The sequence below is a fragment of the Vigna angularis genome, chromosome 11, assembly GCF_016808095.1.
Source record: "Vigna angularis cultivar LongXiaoDou No.4 chromosome 11, ASM1680809v1, whole genome shotgun sequence".
NCBI classification, from domain to species: domain Eukaryota; kingdom Viridiplantae; phylum Streptophyta; class Magnoliopsida; order Fabales; family Fabaceae; genus Vigna; species Vigna angularis.
In genome coordinates this window covers 3,361,241-3,382,741 of record NC_068980.1, presented here as the reverse complement: position 1 = coordinate 3,382,741, position 21,501 = coordinate 3,361,241, and the positions used below count along the sequence as shown (strand labels likewise).

The following is a 21,501-nucleotide window of genomic DNA, read 5'->3' as shown; positions in this document are numbered from 1 at the left end:
AGTTGCTCCAACACTGGGTCCCATCCGCTGTTTTTTTAAGACAAACTGCACATAGTCAAGTTGTAAATCTCACCGTTAATATTAAAAATTAAATTTAATTATTAATTTATTATGAAAAAAAATTCAATTGTATGGATGAGATTTACGCGGTTCACCATAACAAACTTTTCCTATCATCAAATTTCTAATTTGTTGATACATAGTTTTTTATTCTTAAAATTCAAACCTTCTTTCGCTGTAATTTCGTAAATTCAAATATGATTGAAGGTTGGACCTCTATTCATAAATTAGTTTTATGATTTTTTGAGTTGGGAGGCGGACGAGAGTAACGTGACTCTTGATAGAAAATCATGATTTCCAGCAATTGCGTCCACAACATGAATTTCTAATATTTGTGTTTTTTTTTCAACTGTCTAAATATCTGAACTTCAAAATAAAATTAAAGAACATTCAGACTATCAACATGAAGAGAGAACAACCTTATCCTTGCAGGAAGAGTGTATCAATTTACCAAAATTCCCAATTCATTACATATTATCTCTTGTATGCTTATCTCTCATCTTTACCAGTAATGCTTACCTCTTTAATATGGACAATTTTGGTTTGAAAATTTTTGTATAGTCTTTTTATATAGTATGGATAAATTGTGCATAAATCTTAACATTTAGTATGGGTGAATTGTGCATAAATGTGCAGGGATATTAACATTTGTATGCAGGTTGAGTTAGATATATACAGATGTATGAAGGAAAATGCAATAGTGATATGTAAATGAGGAAAGAGTTACTATTAGAAAGATCCACAGAAACATGTAAAGTCTAATATAGATAAATGGAATAACTCAAAATCTGAATTGCACTGCAACATAAAATATGATATATAATATTTTGAGTAGTGTTTTGTTGGATAATAATGAAGCTTTAGCATGCTTAAAAGGAATGAGATATCTTAGTATCTCGTGTCCATATAAATATTTATTAATAAAAAAATATTGAGATAGAACTTGATGGTGTTTTGACTTCTTGGAAAAAATATATGAGAAAAGAAAAAAAGAAATATTTTTTCATTCTTGCTTTATGCATGGTCTTAGAAATCATTTTAAATACTTCAATACAAATTTTCATGATTTAACAGGTAATCCACTTAAAAAAGTAATTGTTTTCAAAAGAAAATTCAGACATTTTATTAAAGATTTAAAACTTATTCATCACTAGATTAAGGAGGGTATGTTATTATCCTCTATCAAATAATATCTTTATCACCAGACACGTTTTCTCTTCCTTTCTTCCCTAAACTTTCTACCTTATTTTTCTTCAAAGTGAACTTTACACTCGTGTCAAATATCACTACAATCTACCAGAAATAAATTATTATAAGTTAGTGTTTGGATTATTTAGGGAACAAAGAGAGAATAGTAATGTTGTTTGAATTAATAGAAAATAGTGTGATTTGAATGAATTTGGGATGAAGATTTATATATAATATAATAGATACGATAGATTAAAAATATGATTTAATGAATAAAATTTAATAATTATTATTTTACTTTTAAAAATAAATGTTATATAAATATTATTATTATTATTATTATTATTATTATTATTATCATTAAGGTTATTATTATTATTATTTATTCATAATGTTACAAGACATTTATAGAAATATTTTAAGAAAAGTAATCCATTAAAAATATAAAAATGTCCAGAATTTTAAATATGAAAAATAGTTAAACTTTGTGTGTATCCTAGTTTAATTTATAAATTGAAGTGTTTAATATATTTTTCAATTCAAATATGTAAATGAGATTATAATGGCAAACACATCATTAATTAAAAGTCAGGGATAAATTGGTAAAATATAATATAAGGATGTGGCTTTCTCTATAAATCTTCTCTATTACAAGGAGATGGGTTTGATCCCCTCTATCCCACACCCATCCTCATAAATTCATAATGCCTTGAAACAAATGGTAAAAAATATCAAATGGTAAAAAATAATTCTGTGGACATTGCAAAATCATGTCTTCCAACAAGGGCTTTACATTCACAACCGAAATATCATCATGCAACTGCTCATAGCCATCATTGTACAGCCAAAGAGGTGTCTTGCTTCATTTTTATGAGATTGCTTTCAATGTTGCGCAGCACTGGCCTATAGCTGCAGTGTAGTTTTTCATATAAATGGACAATGTTAGAAATCAAAGGCTAGAATGAATGAATGTGTGGCTTTCGATATCACCAGAAAAATACAGAAAGAGAGAGAATCTTACAATCGTGTAAGACCGTCATATGCTTGCTTGAATTGTTCGAGTTGAGCAGAAAGCTGCATGACTTCTGCCGAGAGTGCCTCTGCTCTCCTCTGTTCCTTCACAAGTTGGCCCTGCCAAGCAAACAAAAAAATGCAAATTTTTGAAGGCATGAACACCAATTTTAAAAAGTGTAGAGAACATACAGACCTCAATCAAATCCCCTGGAAAGTTCTCAAGAAAAATCAGAAAAATTGGATGCATCTTATTTTACAAGCGAACATTTGACCAATAAGATTTGATCCAACAAGTCAATGACATGAATTGACAACAAAGAGGGACAAAATATGTAATGCGCACAGTGTAACTAACCTTCATAGATGTCATCTCTTCTGTTGATCCCAAGGAAGGAATCTCATGTGCTCCGTTTTTAGAAGAGTCTGGCAAGCCCCTAGCCTGTTCGTTTCTCAAATTATCTAGAATCCCACGAAGCTCTTCATTTTGCTTAAGACACTCCATCACCTGAAGAATCATCATAGGTCAATACAGGTGATGATAACACTTTCTTGGTCTGGAACACTATCATGTTTGTTCATAAGATTATAATGAAAACTTCTAAATAAAAAACAAAAGTCAACTCAGATATAACAATAGATGAATGTAATCTCAATGTTCATTTAAGCATTTTTTAATCTCTCTAAATATGACTAATTGATAATAGTCCTCCAATTCTTTTACTGATTTTCATCCTATTAAAATTTACAAGTGATGTATCATACATCTAGTCATGTCAGACTTGCAAACATTCTAATGTCATGACAGCAATAAATAGTGATGGGAACCATTTTAAAATAAATAGTTTTGTAAAGATTAATTGTTGGCATTTATTAGGATTAAAACCAAGTCAAGTCACATTTATAGGGAATTAAAACAAAGATTCAATCCTATAAAAATGAAATTACTTTCCCATAGATAACAATTATATATATATATATATATATATATATATATATATATATATATATATAATAGATTTTAAGTCTATATCAACCCACAAACCGACTTGTAAGGTAAAGTTTGCACCCTATATTAGTGGATTGACCTTATCACTAGTTCATGTGGAACTTCCAATGCGTCCTCTCATGTTGAGGTATATACATTTCATCCGTGGAACTGAATATTAATGGATACTCCGATAACAACTCGATAACAAGTGGAACAATAGACTTGATGACTTTGATATCATGTTAAGAAATGGACTTTAAGCCTAATTCAACCTACAAAATCCGTCTTGTAAGGTGAGGTTTGCACTCACTTATATATTGTGAATTGATCTTATTATTAGTCAATATCAGATTTCTAACATATATATATATATATATAAAAGCAAAAGGAGGTTTTGTATATATTGTCAAGTAAACCAAGATTTTGCACAACAAATAAAATTATTCAGCCCTAGCATATCAATAACTAGCAAAACATTTAACACAGATTTCAGTAATACAGAACCTTTGTACCAAATTTCTCCACCAGAGCACAAATTCGTCATCAAAATTTATTAACCGAATTTCATTAGTCAAAACTCTAAAGATCTACAGATTCCTGATTTTGAAAATTTTAGAAAAAAAAATCCTGTAAATAATGGTCGTACACCCAAGACCTTACATGATCAAACTAGATTAGCAAACATAAATTATATTTGCTCAAACCCCTGATGCTGATTGTTACCTGGTTTTCCCATCTCATAGATGCTTGAATTGCCTCTTGGTATGAATTTGAAAGGTTGGAATTTTCCTCAAAAAGCCTCTCAATTTCTGTAGATTGTGAGTCAATCTGCCGTCAAGATGATAAATCAATCACTCCATGAGATGCCATTTACAAAGCAATGGTGATTTTCTTTTAGTAAGAGAACGTATACATCAAAATTTAGATAAAGAGACTTCACCTCCATTAGAAGTTTCTGCCTACTACTTTCCAGTCTTTCAATAGCTAAAGCCATATCATGCAACCGGATATCAAGTTTCTGCTTGTCTTCCTGAGATTTATTAAATTCAGACAAAATTAAACCAAAGCAAATTAGACATCAGTAAAAAGGCTGGATGATTATCAGACAACAAATACATTGGTTTGCAAAATGGGGTTGGGGTTAACAGTTTAGGTCATTCATCATCAACTGCCAAAACAGCCATGTCAAGCATATTTTGGCCATTACTTTTATACTTAGAAGAAATGGAACTGATTTCTGCTCTCCCCACGAAGATACAAGTAAAAGTCCAAAGCTCCCTATTCATCACTCACCTCCTATTTTCCATATTATAAATCATGCATAACTTTAACTAGACAACAGTCAACACAGATACTAGTAATTTTGCTAATAACTGGTCAATGGTTTGAATGAAATAGTAACTTAAATTTATTGCCAATAATTTGATAAGCTAACAGATAGAAAAATTGAAAATTCACTGAATAAATAATAAAGAAGTTTTTCTCACCAAAGAAAATGCTTTGGGAGCAGCTGGATCTGAGACTTCTGCAAAATATACATATCAAGGTCAATGCCATGTTAAAGTACACCAATTCAACAAGATGACGTATCAGGTTAAATGTATGTGAACTGGTATTGAAGTTGAACAGAGTCCATAAACATCATTGCTACAAAAATAGCCACTCAAAAGTACGATGAAGAGTTTGTGGCATAAATAGATGGGCAGATGCTAGTAATAATCAACAAATAGTTAAAAGAAAAATGCTTCCACCATCTGCAATTTTGAAGAGCTTGAATTCATGCATACGCCATTAAGAATTAGGATACTAGGAAGCCATAAAACATCAAAGAAGTGAAACTGATTATATAATGGATTGTTGGCATGCTAAGTTTCATTCAGCCAATACAAAGTTAATATAAATTATGCAAAAGTTTTCATTGGCAGAACCTGGAGCCACTATAGGTATTGACTTAAGTTTCTCTTCCAACTCCTCATTTTGAGACATCAATGAGGCACTGCGGGCCTGCTCTTTTGCTAATTGTTCCTGCTCCTGGTGCCTCAACAGTGATTCTCGCTATAAATTTTAATCACCATCAGACTAAAGGAAAAGAAATTAAAGAAAACATTCGAAAATGCCAATGACATAATCATAACACCACCTGCAGTTCCAGTTTTAAATCATCTAGCTCCTTTTGTAATCTTTGAATTTGAAAATGATCTGGTGGATTACCAAATGATGGAATTGTGCTAACTGTATTAGTCATTGATTGCTGCTGAATTAAGTTCAATTCTGCTCTTAATGCTGCTGCATCTTCCTCAGCCTAGACCAATATAGTCAATAACATTCTAAGTAAGAAAAAAAACGGTTCTTCATCAAAATGTTTTTTGTAAAATCAAGTCGCATACACGATATTGCTCATCTTCAGCTTCCTTAAGACGTTTTTTCAGGGTACGAAGCTGTGCTGAAAGGTCCTCCTGCACTAATATGTAAAGTTTAATCGGAATTGTGGAAGATTAAAAACAAGGTGAAGCAGTCCAGAAGGAATGAATAAAGGTTTGAATATAGTTACCCGTGCAACAACTGCGGCATCTTTTTCCATTGCAACATCTTTCAGAGCCTTACGTAGAGATGGCACTGTGTTTTGCTCCTGCATGAATCCGAGTGAGATTTAAAACTAGGGTACATAAATTTTAAAACTATTCCAATACCAATCCTCATCCATGAAGTTCTGTAGTAATTAGCTCTAAACTATGTTCTTGCTAACTCGGGGTTCATGCGTTCGAGAGGCAATATATTCTTCTTCATTAACAAAATTGTAACTCAAACTAAAAAAGAATTCATCATCACGTCCTTTTAGATTACCAGATCATTCAACTGCTTGCGCATTGCACCATTATCAGTTTCCATCGTCTGAAGCTGCGATAATAGACAAAAATACAATCAGCCTATGCTGTTCTTTTTCTTGAATAGACTTACAAATAAAGAAATAAACAGCACGTGTGCATTCAGATTGAATCTTCACCTTCAAAGTTATTTTCCTGTTTTCTTCCTCCAACTCGGTGTTCTTGTTTTGCAGACCTTTCAGTTGAGACAATAAAGCACTAAAATCTGTCTGTGAAAAGAGAATACGCGCAAAATCAATGCAGTTGAAATTCAGAAAACTTGCGTCCCTAAAAAATTAATTCGTATAGATGGAGATTAATCGTTGATCCATAGACAATATAATGAACGACATGATTAATAATGCAACAAAGATTTTACCTCAGAGAGCCTATTACCGCTCTCGGCCTTGTTCGCAAGCTCTGAAGGAAAGTAAAATTAGATTCGAATTGCAAAAAAGAAAAACGCACATAGAAATGGAGTAATAATAGAACAAAAATATATATGTACAAGAGATTCATAATATTGGAGGAAAATTCTGACCGGAGGTGCTGGGAACCTTGGTTAGATCTGCTCCCGAAGAGGTTTTGCTCAATCTCTCTGCCGCTCTCTTTTGGCGAATTTCCTCCAACTGTGGATGCGATTAATTATCCGATTCAACAACAACAATAACCACGATGATAAATGAACAACGATCGAATATAGAAAAAAAAAACGAAAAGAGAAGTGGAGAAATGGAGATAGGTTGCTAGGAATGTACCGTTCGTCGACCAAGAGATGCATGACGCGCCTCCATTGTTACCGATGGAATGGGGACGGAATGTTCGTCTGCCTCTTCGCCGAGACGCGAGTAGTTTTATAATTTTACTTTTTTCTGTTACAATTAAAGTTTATGTTATTTAATCATCAATTGTGTCTGGGTGGTGTAGTTGGTTATCACGCTAGTCTCACACACTAGAGGTCCCCGGTTCGAACCCGGGCTCAGACAGAATGAAAGTTTTATTTTTCAATTGTATTTTATTCATGTCAAAATTAAGAAATTTGTTTTAATAAATTAATATCATTCAACTAATTCAAACATAAAATATATTTAGACTATTATTATTATATTATACAATTAGCAATTAGTTATTTTTTTAATTCGTTTATTTTAAAAAATTCAGATTTACTCTTTTTTTTTCGTTTCTTGTTATAGAAAATACTTCTTAGAAAGTAAAAAAGTACGACGTGTTTAAAAAATACTTTTGGAACCTAAAAAAACAGTATTTTATAAAAAATAAAATACATTCTAACATGTTAAAAACTAGAAAAATGTTTAACTGAGTACTTTTTGAAACCCCATCTTTACATTTCATAATATTATTTTGTTTTCAAAAGTTATTTTCAAGGACAAAAATATTTTCAGATTTTTGTATTTGAAGTAAACTACATAGTTGGGCTTTAGTCAGTAATTAAAGTCCAAAAATCAGGCCCGTCCAAAAAGGCCGGGATCAAAGCCCTTCCTCCCATAAAACTTGAGTTTGAAAATGCGAACTCTGACGTTCCGGCCATAATCGATTGTGGTTAAACGCAAGGTGAAGGAGGCGAGAATCAGAAGATGAAGAAGGAAGACACAGTAAAACTGATCAGCGCGGAGGGTTTTGAATTTGTGGTCGACAAAGAAGCTGCAATGGTTTCACAGACCATACATAACATGCTTACTTCTCCAGGTTTGATATTATGTTTTATTAAATTGCCCCTTTTCACCGCAATTAGGGTTCCAAATTTCATTATACACATAATGATCGTTTCTTTCACAGGGAGTTTCTCTGAGAGGCAGCACGGCGAAGTTACCTTTCCCGAGATTAGTACCACCATTCTGGAGAAGATTTGCCAGTACTTTTATTGGCATCTACAATTTGCCAGGTTTTCCTTTTTCTCTCTTCGCTGTTGCAACATTGCCGAATACGATGTTTCTTTCGTTTTTTACTAGTCATTTAATATGATTTTTCTTTCGTTTTTTACTAGTCATTTAATATGATGTTTCTTTCGTTTTTTACCAGTCATTTAAGTGTGTAATGAATATGAATTTTGGTGTATCAAAGCCTTAAGTGTATTTTCAGTTATTCACAATTCATGGTAGGTTGTATTGGGAGCAACCTATTACCTTGACATGCAATAGTGATGTTATTGAATTTCCTCCCAACAACGGAGTGGGTAATGGGTCTGCCGAGTTCTACTTACTGCCAATTAGCTACAAAATAGATCCATAGTGTTTGACTTTGCGGATCATTTTTTTTAGTTTTTGGTTCTCAGAGAAAAAGAATTTTCCTGAGTACTGAAGTGCAGCGTAATGACAGCGCCTTGATGAAATCGTGTAAATTGTGACATAAAGATCTAGTATTTAGCATGTTTAATAACCATTTTGCTAGTTAGTCTGTGCATAAACAATACACATTCCGTTCAATTTTGATTTGTGCATATCATTATGAGGTAGTTTTGTGTCAGCACAAAAGTTTGGATCATTCAGAACTGTGAGGAAGGTGACTATAGTTAGTTGAATTATTTGATTCTATGAAGTAATCCTGGATTATAAGCTTTACAGTGTACAAAATTCTTTTATTATGTTACCTTCTTCCATCATGCATATCAATCTTTGCTCAATTCTGAGTTCCCATTTTGTGTGTAGTATAGCTGCATATTCACTCACATCCAATTTTTTTATAAATGGTTTAAATATTTACTTCAAAGAAGGCTCCGGGGGAGGATGACCTCCGTATTGTGTACCTTTTTTGAGTGTTTTATGAAAAGAAGAAATAGTGGAACGAATTGATTATAACAACTACAAGTTGGACTACACTTGAGTGAAAAATAATTGAAGAACCAAAATTCACACTTTGTGGGAGACTAAAGATGCAAATTAATTATAGTTTATCCAAGGGTGAAACAATGTCATTGATCGTTGAACTAGTATATTGTCGCTTTTCTATATTTTAAAATAGTCATGCATTATTTATAATTTTGAAATTACTGTGCAATTTTAAAATATTATTACATAGTTTTACCAATTTAAGTGGTTGTCCACTCATTTAGTAAAATATCAGTAGATTGCTGTGATCGGATGAGTATGATTGATAGTTTTTGTTTTGCAAGTATTATATTACTTTGGGAAACTTTGATCCGAAATCTCTCATTTTATCTCGTGCTAATGTCTATGAAAATAGCTGTATTATTGACTTGAGATGTTGCTCTTTCTAGTGGGAAGGAAACGGAATTTCCCATTGAACCTGAGTTAACTCTAGAGCTAATGATGGCTGCCAATTACCTCCATACATAAGCATTTTACTTCCCCAAGGTGATAGTTCTTCGTCCTCATCGTAAGCCTATATTATTCTCCTGGAGTCTAACAAATAATAGTAGTATTTTTTGTCATGTTGATTTTTGCTGTTTTTGTTCATGCAGATGGAATTATTACTTGGTTAGGATTTCAAAGAACGTATTATAATTGCCATTTGGAACTGTCTTTTATGGAACTAAGTACATATGTAATTTCATCACTCTGATGTACGAGTGGCTCTAAGATGCCGTCTGTTGATGTTGCTGTATAAATGAACTTGTTAAAAATTTACTAACATCAAAATGCTGTTTTAAAGTCCATTACAATTACAACAGTGTAGACATTGTTTGTAGACATTGTTGAACGTGAAATGGATATGAGAGAGTTGAAAAAACAGAGTTTAACGGGACTGTGGGTAGAAAATAAAAATTCTATTTCCTTTATTTAGAACTATAAAATGTTGTCTTATTTTTAATTTTTTTCCTTAAGTTTTAAATGGTAAAATTAAAAACAATTTCACTATTTTCTAATTTCCTTTTTTCCTGTACCAATTTCAAGTAAAAAAAAATGACATTTTCCTTCATTCCATGTTTTTATTTCCCTCTACTTTGCTCTGTTAGCTAATATTTATCCAATGCCTCCTGCTGACACCCATAAGTTAAGCGTCATTCACCAGCCACTTGGATTTCTTTAGTACGACAGAAAGAAGGTCAGCTTTATATGATAGCGACAGTCTCTTTGACTGAAAACAAAACCTCAATTGCAATGGACATTTCTTTTTCAAGCAGTAACTTGGTTCTTTTATCGTAAAAAAATCAAAATTGCATCGATGAGAATTAATTTTGAAATAAATGAGATTTTATTACTGATATTTTGTAATCAGTTAATCACTTACTAAAATTACCAGGAAATATATTTATTACTTTTTAAAACATTATTCTCAAAGACTCATTTTTTTACGATCTGCTAAAATCATTTAATCAAAATCTAAACAAATGAACCAGGAACCCGGTCAATTCTCTGAGCGTCTTGGGTTGGGACCTAGAATAAATTGTCGATTTTTCAGAACTTAAAAAATACATATTAATAAGTACTAATAGTATAAAGTACATTCCGATCACACTCATCAATCAGAATTTATAAAAAATTTAATTTTTGCACGGCTCATATAATTTGAAGTTCTTAAAACAGAAATGAGGGTGAATAGATTGCATAAGATTTTCGATGCATGATAGCGTGGTGTTTCAAAAGCTGTGGTAATGTGCTTAGATAGGGTACCGTGCAAGGATCAGCATTACGAAAGGTAGTAGACTTTCGTTGTTGTAGTTGCTTGTGACCTAAGGAAAAGCTTGTCGCCTAGGCTTAACTATGAAACTGCCTTAAGAATTAAGATATCATGTAAGCATGTGCGAGGACGGTGGTAGCTTAGTAGTTAATGATTAATATGTTTGACTTCACAAAAACACTCGTCAGTAGCAACAAGCTTCTCCTTTTGTTTTTTTCTCTCCAATATTCTGATACTAATTTACTAACCTCATGGTTGGTATTCACAGAAATGGTTCTCATGCATTGAACCTGATATGCAAAGAAAGAGTCTCTCATAAGCGGCCACCATCTTTGTTGCAGTGAACAGTTGCAAACCTCTTTGCATCGCAACCTGACCTTTCTTGTTCAGAACATCTCTTCCACTAATCCATAACTCATATATAGCCCTCTTCAGATCACTCACCGTTGGTGAAAATGTGTAACCCATTTCATTGCCTACAACTACAGACCCTGCAATGCTTGCAAGCCTAGTAGCCATCACTGGCTTCCCACTTAGCATGGCTTCTAGCAAAGTGTGATCCAAACCTTGTGCTCTTAAAGTGGGGTTTACAAAAATGTCAATAGCATTATAGAAACATGCCAATTCAGCTTGTTCCAAGGGTCCCAGAACCAACATATTTGCCCCAAGATCTCCGTATCTTGCACCCCAAGGACCATCTCCTGCAACCACAACCATGCTACTCTCTTGGAAACTGCTGTTTTCTGCAATTATCTGCTTCAAAGCTTCAAACATCAAAGGGTGCCCCTTGTCCTTGACTAACCTCCCAGCCAGTCCTATCACTAATGACTTTGTACCCGGAATTCCGTACCTCTTCTTGAATTCATTTCCCTTTGAAACATCTGATCTGAAAACCTGTTCGTCCACGCCATTTAGAATAATATGGACCCTTTCTTCCGGAATCATATAGACCCTCTTTAGGATATCACCTGCATGATCACTGGTGGCAACGTGATGAGCATAATTTGGGAAGAACTTGACCTCTTCAACGACCTTTACAGGTCTTTCAGTCAAAGCCTTTGTCTGAGGTTCCTGGGGTGTTCTAAGGAGTTCTTGAATGATATCAGAATGAAATGTCTCGTATGCAATCCCATGCCAAGTGACGGCCAAATTACTAACATATCGAGATCTTGTGTGCCTAAGTCCAACACTCTCCGTGTGAACAACGTCAAATGGTTTACCAGATGAGTTTTCTGCTTGAAACTGCTTCCAAACCGAAGCTTGGTCGAGGTAACCAGCAGGTGATGGTTTGGAGAAGTGAAAGTGTAAGTTGTTGAAGGAATAGTTGGTCGAAGAAGAGTCTGTGTAAGTGGTGAATACGTGAAGATCATGGCCTCTTTTAGCAAGACCAAGATGGAGTGTGAGGGCGTGGCGTTCAAGCCCACCTGCACGAGACTTGTGTGGCCATTTCCTGACAAAAAGTGCAATCTTAAGAAGCTTTGAAGGTGGCTCTGAGGAGAACACAAGATGGTTCCATGCAAAGGGATATGAAAGGAGGTTGATTGGTAGGTTTTGCTTTTGTACAAGTGCTTGGTATGGTGAATGACACTGGCTGCAACAGTGGCTCCAAGACAGAGATAAGATTATAGAGCATATGGAAAGGATTACCACAACGTAACAGAAATATTGAAAACTGAATATAGAACTTCGATCCTTTGCCATGGACATTTGATTTCAGGAAAGGAACGTTTAGTATTAGATGAGAAAGAGACAAGATTAGCATGATTACTTTAAAGCACGAGCATAGGGGACAAGAAAGTAGAAACCAAGAAACCTATCACATGCTGCCTAGGCCTCAGCACAATGAGGTTATGGACTTCTAATACTTTAGCAAGTCATGAATATCATTAAGCTTGCTTCAACAGCACTGTTGCTTTATGAAAAAGTAGCTCCAACAAACCAGTTTTAATTTTTATTTTTATACCAAAATAATAATAATAATAGCTTAATTATATATTATAAACACTTATTAATGTGTGACGTTATCAATGGCTTTGACACATTTTTTTTATCTTAGCGCAATTCATGTATATGCCATGAGAAATGGAACATGGGAAGATACAATACAAGGTGATGAAATTTTATTCATATCTCAAATAAATTAAGGTTCCATGTGTCAATCTCAAGTTACACAACTTTCTTTCATATATTCATATGCATACACGTGAAACTTTAAAATTTTTCTTTCTCTTATTTTTATTCAAATTCTTATTTAGATTCGTAAGATAATATTAGTTAAGAAAGGTGGAACATTCTATTTATTTATTTATTTTGCATCAAAGTGTTTACTATTGAACACACTCGACCATTCTTTGTACTAACTTAAACGTCATTCTTACTAACTCTTGAATTACCTAAAATTAGAGAGTAGCTACTTTTTTTTTATCATTTTTTTGACTTAATAAACTTTTTTAATTGGCTTTATTTAAAATAATCTTTTATTTATGATATATTTGTGGTCTGCGTATGTTATATGATCACATCAGTATGTGATTCATGAGTAGAGTGTATAATTGGACTAATGAAAAAGCGTGAGGAACATTTCCAAGTGCATAAATAGACCTGAGTCTGGTCAGCTCAACTTATCAATAACTGGAGTAGTAGGTGTGACTCATGCTCTCTGCCCTATTCTAATGTTATCATCCTCCAAACTAACCCATTTTACACTCTATATTTACCTACTCTGATCATACCATTTCTGCTACCCTCCCATATATTAATTCTTACATCATCTGTTATTTTCCACACCAGAAAGTATGCAACTGTGCCACGATGATGTCAATCTCATATGTAATCTTAAGATTTTCATCGTTAGCTGTTCAGACTGTGACAGGAACAAATATCACTAAATAACTTCAAAACAAAGTTTTTCTTCTTCTTTTTGTTTAACAACATTCAATACAACCAGTCTCAGCAGGAAATTTTCTGTATGGAATTGTTTTTGCAAAATACCCTTTATCCCTCCCTCATCATTGATTCAAAGTCTGTTCTTAATTCGGTCAACATCAATCATTGATTGGCTTTTTGACTTTCGCAGGGAACACCAAATTTAGTAGCTAACTAATAGAAATACACAGACATTATTTGAGCTCATTAATAGCTTGCATGTGTGATTTGATCAGTACAGAATAGTAACAGAAGGAACACACAGTAGTTTAGCTTCCACATCAATTAGCACACAAAACAAAACAAAACCAAACTTGTTAGCTGATAATGAAGCACCAGAATCACGTTTTGGATATTCACAACTGCTAGGAAAATTCGTCTGCAGCCATTAATGTTAAGATTTTAATGTATAAATTAAGTGTAGTAATCACTTTATTAATTTTATTGTTAAGATTAGTAATATTATTTAAACATTATGTAATGAAACCAGACATATGAAGAAATTGATGGTTTTGATGAGAGAGATTGAAGAGTGTTAGAGCAGTTAGAATGTTTTGGGAGGAACTTATACTGAGTCCAACAAATGGCAGTTGAGTTGTAGAAATAGGTAAATGACAGTGTATGGTCCAACTACTTAACCGAACTCTGCGCATAAAAACCCTCCCATCGCAAGCACTGGGCCCACCCTCTCTTCTTCTCCCATTCATCATCAACTTTTTTTCTTTTCTTCTGCTTTCATTTAAATCCCTTTCTCTTCTTCTCTATCTCTCATTCTTCTTCGTCTTCTTCTTCTTCATCTTCCAAACCCCACCATGCCTCTTCACTCTCTCCCCGACGACAACCACCACGATTTCGTCGCCGAGTTAACTCACCGCATGGCTTGCTTCTTGCTTTCCGACGACGACACTCTCCATTCGGTACTATTCTATTTAACCACACTTCCGTTTGATTGATACCAACAACAACAATAATAACAGTAACTTTTTCTTTTTCTTCTTGGGTCAAGTCACGAGACTCCATACATGAAAGTGCAGAAGGTTGCTCTCAGGAACCATCACCCTCTGCCGCCCCTGAAGAGCGTTCATGGAAGAGCGGCTACGACATGTTTGGGAAGCTTCAAAGCTTCAATATTGGACTCTATTCTCATCAATCTCTCGTTCAGGAACAGATTCGAGCCATTGAAGTAAGTAAGACCAGACTAATGAATACTATTAGCTTTAATTCAAACTGTTTAAGTAATTAATTGAGTTTTTTGTTGTGTTTTTTTTGTGTTAACAGCTGTCAGGGGTGAAGCAAGACCAGGTGGCCGTGTCCCCCAAACAGACACCCGCTCCGCATCGGAAAAACCTAGGACAGACATACGAGCCCAAGAAAGGAAACGTACGGAGGGCCCGCCCGCCGCGGCCCGGCCCACAACACGGTGCTGGCATGCGGGCCTTGTTTCTTGACGGGCCCGGTTCTAGGGGTGGGACCGGCGTTTTCTTGCCGCGTGCAGGAGCCCCTACCCCGTCCGAATCTACTAACAAGCAAGGTAAAAACTTGCATAGTTTTCGTCCTGTCGACTTAATAATTTTTCGCACTGCTTTTCTTGCTGTCATGTTTGTTTCCTTGCTGTTTAAGCTGTTGGTCAGTGAAATTCTGAAATCGAAAGAACCATGCCACTTGTTGTAAGTTGCTTTAGTACTGTTTTTTTTTTTTGTATGTCACGTCTTGCCTTGTATCATTTCGCTGCTACAATATGTTTTTTTTTTTCCTTTTCCTCTTCCTCTGTTCCAAAGTTCTATGAATCCGCTGTCTGGTCTCGTCCCCCACCAATAATATTGAATAAAAAAAGTACCTTTAGTTTAGTCTCCAACCTCCCACTTTGCTTGTGAACCTTAGCTGATGTTGACCATTATTCTTTTTTATGGTGTTTGAATTTTAATACGAATCTTCTGTGATCATCCATCATCACATGCTGCACCTGCTCCATCCTTCTGGATCCGTGATTTTTTCCTCTTGTCAAAACCATGAAAATATAACACACCCTTTTCAAATGCCCTCACATTTCTTTCCAGTGATTTGATGGCACTAGTGGTTAGGAATGTGAAAAAGAGACAACAAACACACATAATAATTATCTTTGTTAAAAGCTAACAGTGTTTTAAATTTTATTATTTTAAGACACTATCTTGGGCTTTCACTAAATTTATGTTGAGTTTTTCAATTTTATTTTTACTTAAAAAGAAACAGTTAAGAGAGTTGGTGACCGAATTCAGGGATTCTGATTTCTTAACGTTGACAAATGCGTGATAAACTTTAATGTGATGAAGCAAGATGAATTGGTTGCACGTCGTACGTTGAAAATGATTTATATTATGTGCAATGTGTCAGGCAAAGGTTGTTCCACAGTTCTTATACCTGCCAGAGTTGTCCAGGCTCTGCAACTCCACTTCGACCAAATGGCTGCCACGTCTGGGCCCAAAGCTGGTGCCTTTCATCCTCTTCATGGTACTCAACTTTCAACAACCTTCTATTTGTATCTTACATTATTTTATTTTATGGAGTGAAATAAAGTATATACAAAATGTTATCCAACACGAAATAATAATGGTGGCGAACTGATTAATAAATTCCCATTCATGGGAAGGGACAGAATGAGTGGTATAATTTTGAATTTTGAAGCAAGAGCAGTCTCCAAAAGTACATTCTCACAGCCAGCAAGTTGCACTCTGTCCCAGTTATTGATTTTCTTTTGTTATAAACTATGAATATAATACTTATATTTGTGATTTGTTTGGGTGAATCTTATTTTGTATTGTTTTATTAAAATTTGCAGATGTTGTAGTGAGTGACAGGGATGGCATGTATTCACTTCAGAATCATCAGTCACAGAAAGCAGCAACAAGTATCCAGAATGAAACGATTCTGCCACAAGAGTGGGCATATTGAGGATTGCAGAAGCGCGTGGAATTAATTTCCTACTACTCCTCTTTCTACACATACATATAGAATAATATTAACAATAATAAATAAAAATAATGTTTTGGCAGTTTTGGTGAAACTGAAACAAACAAAGATAGGTATGAAGAAGAATAAAGCAGAAAAAGAATTCCCAAACAACAGATCTGATCTGATGAATATGCAGAGAGGGAAGAATCTTGCACCCAGCAGAGTACGAGGAACAGGGATGAATATACTGATTTAATAATGTCTTGTTTTGTATTTTGCTTGTCCAGGGTATAAATAAATATGTAAAAGTATAAATAAAATCTAGCTCAGTCTCTTTGTATGCATAGGAAGCTAGACTCTGGAATATTAAATCTATATCAGAACAGAGGATGTCTTTTAAAATCCTTTGTAACAGTTCATTTTGCTTCTCCCTTCTTTCTTTCTCCTTATGCGTAATCTAGATTCTCTAAACTGAGTTAAATAAACCTGAAACAGAAAATTTAATTTTTTCAACCATACCCAGTTAAGAAAACAATCAGGTTTGTTTGCTGTTTAAAAATATAAGAAAATAGATTTCTATTTTAATGATTTTTAAATAAAAGTGATGATGATACATGCTCATAGCTCCAGTCAGCACCCACTTTCTTAGTCAGGAACCAATCTGAATTCTAGATTCCAGAATTTGCAAAACACGTCAACCCAAAACGACAAAACTTCTTTTCACTTCCTTCTTTGTTTATCTTTTTGACTGATCAACGCGGGAAGAGGATAACGACGAAAACAAATATTCCGGTTAAAGGGTTAATCCATAAAATATCTTATGGTTAAAAAATCAAAGCTTTTACAGTTTAATAATGAACAAAGTTAAGTTACCCTGAGTTTTTATTATCTTCCTGGAACACCCAAAGGTCAAATCTTTCTAATAAATGGTAATAGAATGCATAATGCAGTGTGGTGGGTCTGCATAATGGAAACTGAAACAGTTACCGTTGGATGCGCAAATGGGTTTGTGAGGTGTGTGATTCCTTATCATTCATTTTGTCAAACATCTTCTATGCATCAATGCCTCAAATATTTGTAATACTCAGAATCTATTTGCAATGTCACTGTTACCCTCTCTTTTCAATCAACTGTTTTCATGTCATTTTATATTATCACACCTATTTTTTATTTGTTTATAAAATAGTCATCAAATTTTAATCCACATAATAAGACTCAGATTTATATTTCATAAAAATATGAGTTTCATGTTCTCTATTCATGTTAGGACTTTTTTATGAACTGTCCGCAATTTTCTTTTGGTTTAATTGCTTGCATTGTCCCTAGTTTGGCTGCAACGTATCAAAGTAGTCCATCTTTTTAAAAAAATTTCAATTACGTACAAACTTGGTTTAAAAGTGTCAATTTCGTCCAAACGTATGTAAAATTTGCTTCAATCAAGTCCCTTCCGTTAAATTCACCAAAACTTACGTTAATTTTTTAGTTCTCTCCTCTGCTCTGCTCCTCTGAACATTATAAAATAATATAAGCAATTATTAGAACTTCTGCACAGAGTAATGATTGTGGATGAAACTCTCATTTCTCATATATTTATACTTGGTTTTAGTTTATCTTACAAAAACATGAAAACTAAATCTAAACAAAAAGTATTCTTTTCACACCCATTTTCTGCTTCATTCGATAATTGCTTTTCGTAGTAAAATATTATATTAAAATAATAACAATAAATATAATTAAAATATTATAATTCGTAGTAAAATATTATCTAAAAATCAAATAATTCATTTTTCTGTTCTTTAACTAAAAAGGTATTTATAAAATTATTTATTTTGGTATAATATTGGTTGAACTGTTTCTACATATTTTCATTTTCTTTAAAAAAGAATTATATGTTTTGTGTTAATTATATATATATAATTTATCGTCATTAAAAGTATATTAAAAATATATATAAGATAATAGGATAAATCATATATATTTAAAATAATTTATTAATTAATTTATTTACTAAAATAGTTTTAAGATAATAAAATATAAGATAGATATTTATATTTGAGATTAATAAAATTATTTTACTTTAAAATACACACATATTTTAATTAATAGATACTGTATAACTTTAATTTTTTCTTTCAATTAACAGGCACAATTCTCTATTAATAAATCATATGTAGCATATTGGTAAAAAAAAAGTGGAATAATAATTTAGATAAAATCATTTAGTTACATCATGGTCATGATTTAATTTATGTAAATATTAAATATAAGTGAAAAACATTTTACTAAAGGAGCAGCAGAGCATAGCAGCAGAGCAGAGAAGCAGAGGAGAGAGAAAAAAAAATTAACGTCCGTTTATGTGGATTTAACGGAAGGGATTTGATTGAAGCAAATTTTACATACGTTTGGACAAAATTGACACTTTTAAACCAAGTTTGGACGTAATTGAAACTTTTTTAGAAAGATGGACTAACTTGACACGTTGCAGCCAAACTGTGGACAATGCAAGCAATTAAACCTTTTCTTTTTAGTTTCACGGTATTTTCTAATTCCAATCAATTTTCCGAATTCAATTTATTCAAAATGAAATTTTATATATATATATATATATATATATATATATATATATATATATATATATATATATATATATAGTGTGTGTTTTGGACAAAGGTTTACATATTTTGAATAAATCAAGTCGTGTCTAATCGCTTTATAATACGTATAACTTTTTGTTTGTTAGTTTCAATAATTATTTGTTACATTTCTTTATTATGTGACAATATTCTAAAGAAAAAGAATTCAAGGCTTGAAATCCTTATCCATAGAAATACAGATTACAGAGAAAATAAAATATTAAGAAAATTTATAAAATATTAAAACTTTGTTCATATTTTAAAAAAAAATAATGACATCATAACAAGAATAACTTGTTCAAACAATAATGACAATTAGTGAAATATTGTCTTAAATTGAAATAAATTAAAGAAGGTTAATGACAAAGAAGCGAGAAAATAATAGTAAAATTGTGGATTTTTAAACCTATTATTGGATGTTAAAATTTTATTTATAAATACATACAAAATTTAGAAAATAAATATATTATAATTAAATGTAATAACAATGACAGAATTATAAATAAGATAATATTTTCTATACTAGATTTAGTTATAATCGATACAGTAACTAAGAATAGCAATGCAAAACAACTTGACTCGTTTATGTCTGCAGTTAGCAAAAAGTGGACGGGTGTTGCTCCCTCCACCACCACACGTTTCTCCCTCCACCTTCCCAATTTTTTTTAATTCCAATTATATCCTCAGATTAATTTTTTTTACTTTTACTATTTTAATTTATTTCAAACCTAGTTCTCCTACTTTACTTCCTGCACCCAATCTTTCTATCTCTAATTTCCGTTTAACAATTTATCTTCCGTTTTACTCTGCAACCCCATTTGTCTTCTCCGTTTCACTTCTCCTCCTCCGTTTCTTTCTTCTTCATTTTCCTTACAATATTAAAATACATTAAAAATATATTCAAAAATAATAAATCAAAACATTTAAATTAAATTTTATTAAAATATTTCCAAAATAAAGAATAAACTAATAAAACAAATCCTAAAATAAAAAACATAACCTTTAAACGGAGGTGACATCCTTCGACGGATGTCAACATCCGTTTAAGGAAAAGCGGATGTCGACATCCGTTTTACCTTAAACGGATGTTAACATCTGTTGAAGGATGTCACCTCCGTTTACGTTTTTTATTTTAGGGTTTTATTTGAAGGTTTATTCGAATACGCACATGGAGGAAGCAACACACGCACTGCACCACTCCACACACTGCACCACGAGAGCGACATTGCACCACGAAAGGGAGATTGCTTGATAATTCTTTCCACCACCACCAAGCTTTGCAACTTGTAATATCTCACAGCGACGAAAGAAAGAGAAGAAGAACTATAATGTTAAAATGAAAGAAAAGTATTTTACTCCTAAAAATAGGTTATTAGTGGAATAGGTTGTGAATGAGTAAAATTAAAAAATAATAATCCTAAAAATAAAATTTTACTTAGGTGCAAAATAGTAAATGGGAAGTGGAGGGAGAAAGGTGTGGTGATGGAGGGAGCAACACCCAAAGTGGACTACGTTGGCCTACTTTTTCAATTTTTTGGAAGAACGAAAATTTATTTTTGAAACTTTTTTTTTTCATCCTCCACAAACATCATCAAAACTATCATTTTCTTATTTTAAAAAAAATAATTTTAAACAAACTAGTCATACACAATTATGTTTAAATGGCTTTATAGTACTTTTTCTTTGTTAACTTAAATAATTGATTCCCATACAAGAGAATTCTCAAGAAAAATTAAAATTTACCACGTTAAACCCTTTGTTAGATTATTTACCCTATATATCATGATTATATTGTGTCTAGGGTTACTCTATTTATCATGATTATATTGTGTCTAGGTTATCCTATTTATCATGATTATACGGTGTCTAGGTTATCCTATTTATCATGATTATATCGTGTCTATGTTACCATATTTATCATTCATGATTATATTGTATCAATTTATTTTTATAAATAGAAGATTATGAGAATGATCAATTAAGCCCTCTAGAATTATTTTACACAAGTTCTAATATACATTTACGCAAAAAAATATATTCATATGGTATATAGCAAATGTAGGAATTTACTAAAAAAGAGATTTAAGACTTTAAACACTTCTCCACGTTTAAAAAACAATTTTTGTAGTATGAGAAATAGAAAAGTAATGTTTTTTTGTTTGAATGTGAAAAAACATATCATAGTGGTTAAACAATTATAATTTACTAAAATTATTACCAAATAGTGAGAGAACAAAAAGAAAAAAGACAATTATTTATCTTTTTTAATAAATAATTCTAAAATTAAAAACATTAGAAT

At 32.7% G+C, this 21,501-nt stretch overlaps 4 protein-coding genes and 1 non-coding gene across 6 annotated transcripts; 3 read left to right on the top strand and 2 right to left on the bottom strand.

The window, feature by feature from the left end:
- Positions 1–1,825: 1,825 nt before the first annotated feature.
- Positions 1,826–7,005, bottom strand: LOC108333054 (uncharacterized). Its single transcript, XM_017568380.2, has 15 exons — positions 6,873–7,005; positions 6,656–6,743; positions 6,494–6,534; positions 6,255–6,344; positions 6,095–6,148; positions 5,802–5,879; positions 5,638–5,706; positions 5,391–5,552; positions 5,179–5,305; positions 4,738–4,775; positions 4,191–4,280; positions 3,974–4,078; positions 2,618–2,767; positions 2,270–2,379; positions 1,826–2,157 (listed from the first exon to the last, which is right to left on the bottom strand). Exons 1-15 carry the CDS (start codon positions 6,906–6,908, stop codon positions 2,082–2,084), a joined length of 1,314 nt encoding a protein of 437 aa, XP_017423869.1. The 5' UTR covers positions 6,909–7,005; the 3' UTR covers positions 1,826–2,081.
- Positions 7,006–7,026: 21 nt separating this feature from the next.
- Positions 7,027–7,100, top strand: TRNAV-CAC (transfer RNA valine (anticodon CAC)). Its single transcript has one exon. It is a non-coding gene; the product is annotated as a tRNA-Val (tRNA).
- A 530-nt stretch (positions 7,101–7,630) lies between these two features.
- Positions 7,631–9,719, top strand: LOC108333302 (uncharacterized). 2 transcript variants are annotated; one of them, XM_017568707.2, is made up of 4 exons: positions 7,631–7,821; positions 7,912–8,017; positions 9,350–9,446; positions 9,554–9,719. In XM_017568707.2, the coding sequence occupies exons 1-3, from the start codon at positions 7,710–7,712 to the stop codon at positions 9,426–9,428; spliced, it is 297 nt and encodes a 98-aa protein (XP_017424196.1). In that variant the 5' UTR covers positions 7,631–7,709; the 3' UTR covers positions 9,429–9,446; positions 9,554–9,719. The 2 variants fall into 2 exon arrangements, with proteins under 2 accessions (XP_017424196.1, XP_017424198.1); XM_017568709.2 differs by having other exon boundaries at positions 9,350–9,468.
- Positions 9,720–10,591: 872 nt separating this feature from the next.
- On the bottom strand, positions 10,592–12,414 carry LOC108333435 (uncharacterized). Its single transcript, XM_017568874.2, has one exon. It carries the CDS (start codon positions 12,412–12,414, stop codon positions 10,963–10,965), a length of 1,452 nt encoding a protein of 483 aa, XP_017424363.2. The 3' UTR covers positions 10,592–10,962.
- Positions 12,415–14,162: 1,748 nt separating this feature from the next.
- On the top strand, positions 14,163–16,983 carry LOC108333343 (uncharacterized). The gene is made up of 5 exons (XM_017568758.2): positions 14,163–14,555; positions 14,645–14,821; positions 14,917–15,169; positions 16,012–16,128; positions 16,457–16,983. Exons 1-5 carry the CDS (start codon positions 14,451–14,453, stop codon positions 16,567–16,569), a joined length of 765 nt encoding a protein of 254 aa, XP_017424247.1. The 5' UTR covers positions 14,163–14,450; the 3' UTR covers positions 16,570–16,983.
- The last annotated feature ends 4,518 nt before the right edge of the window (positions 16,984–21,501 follow it).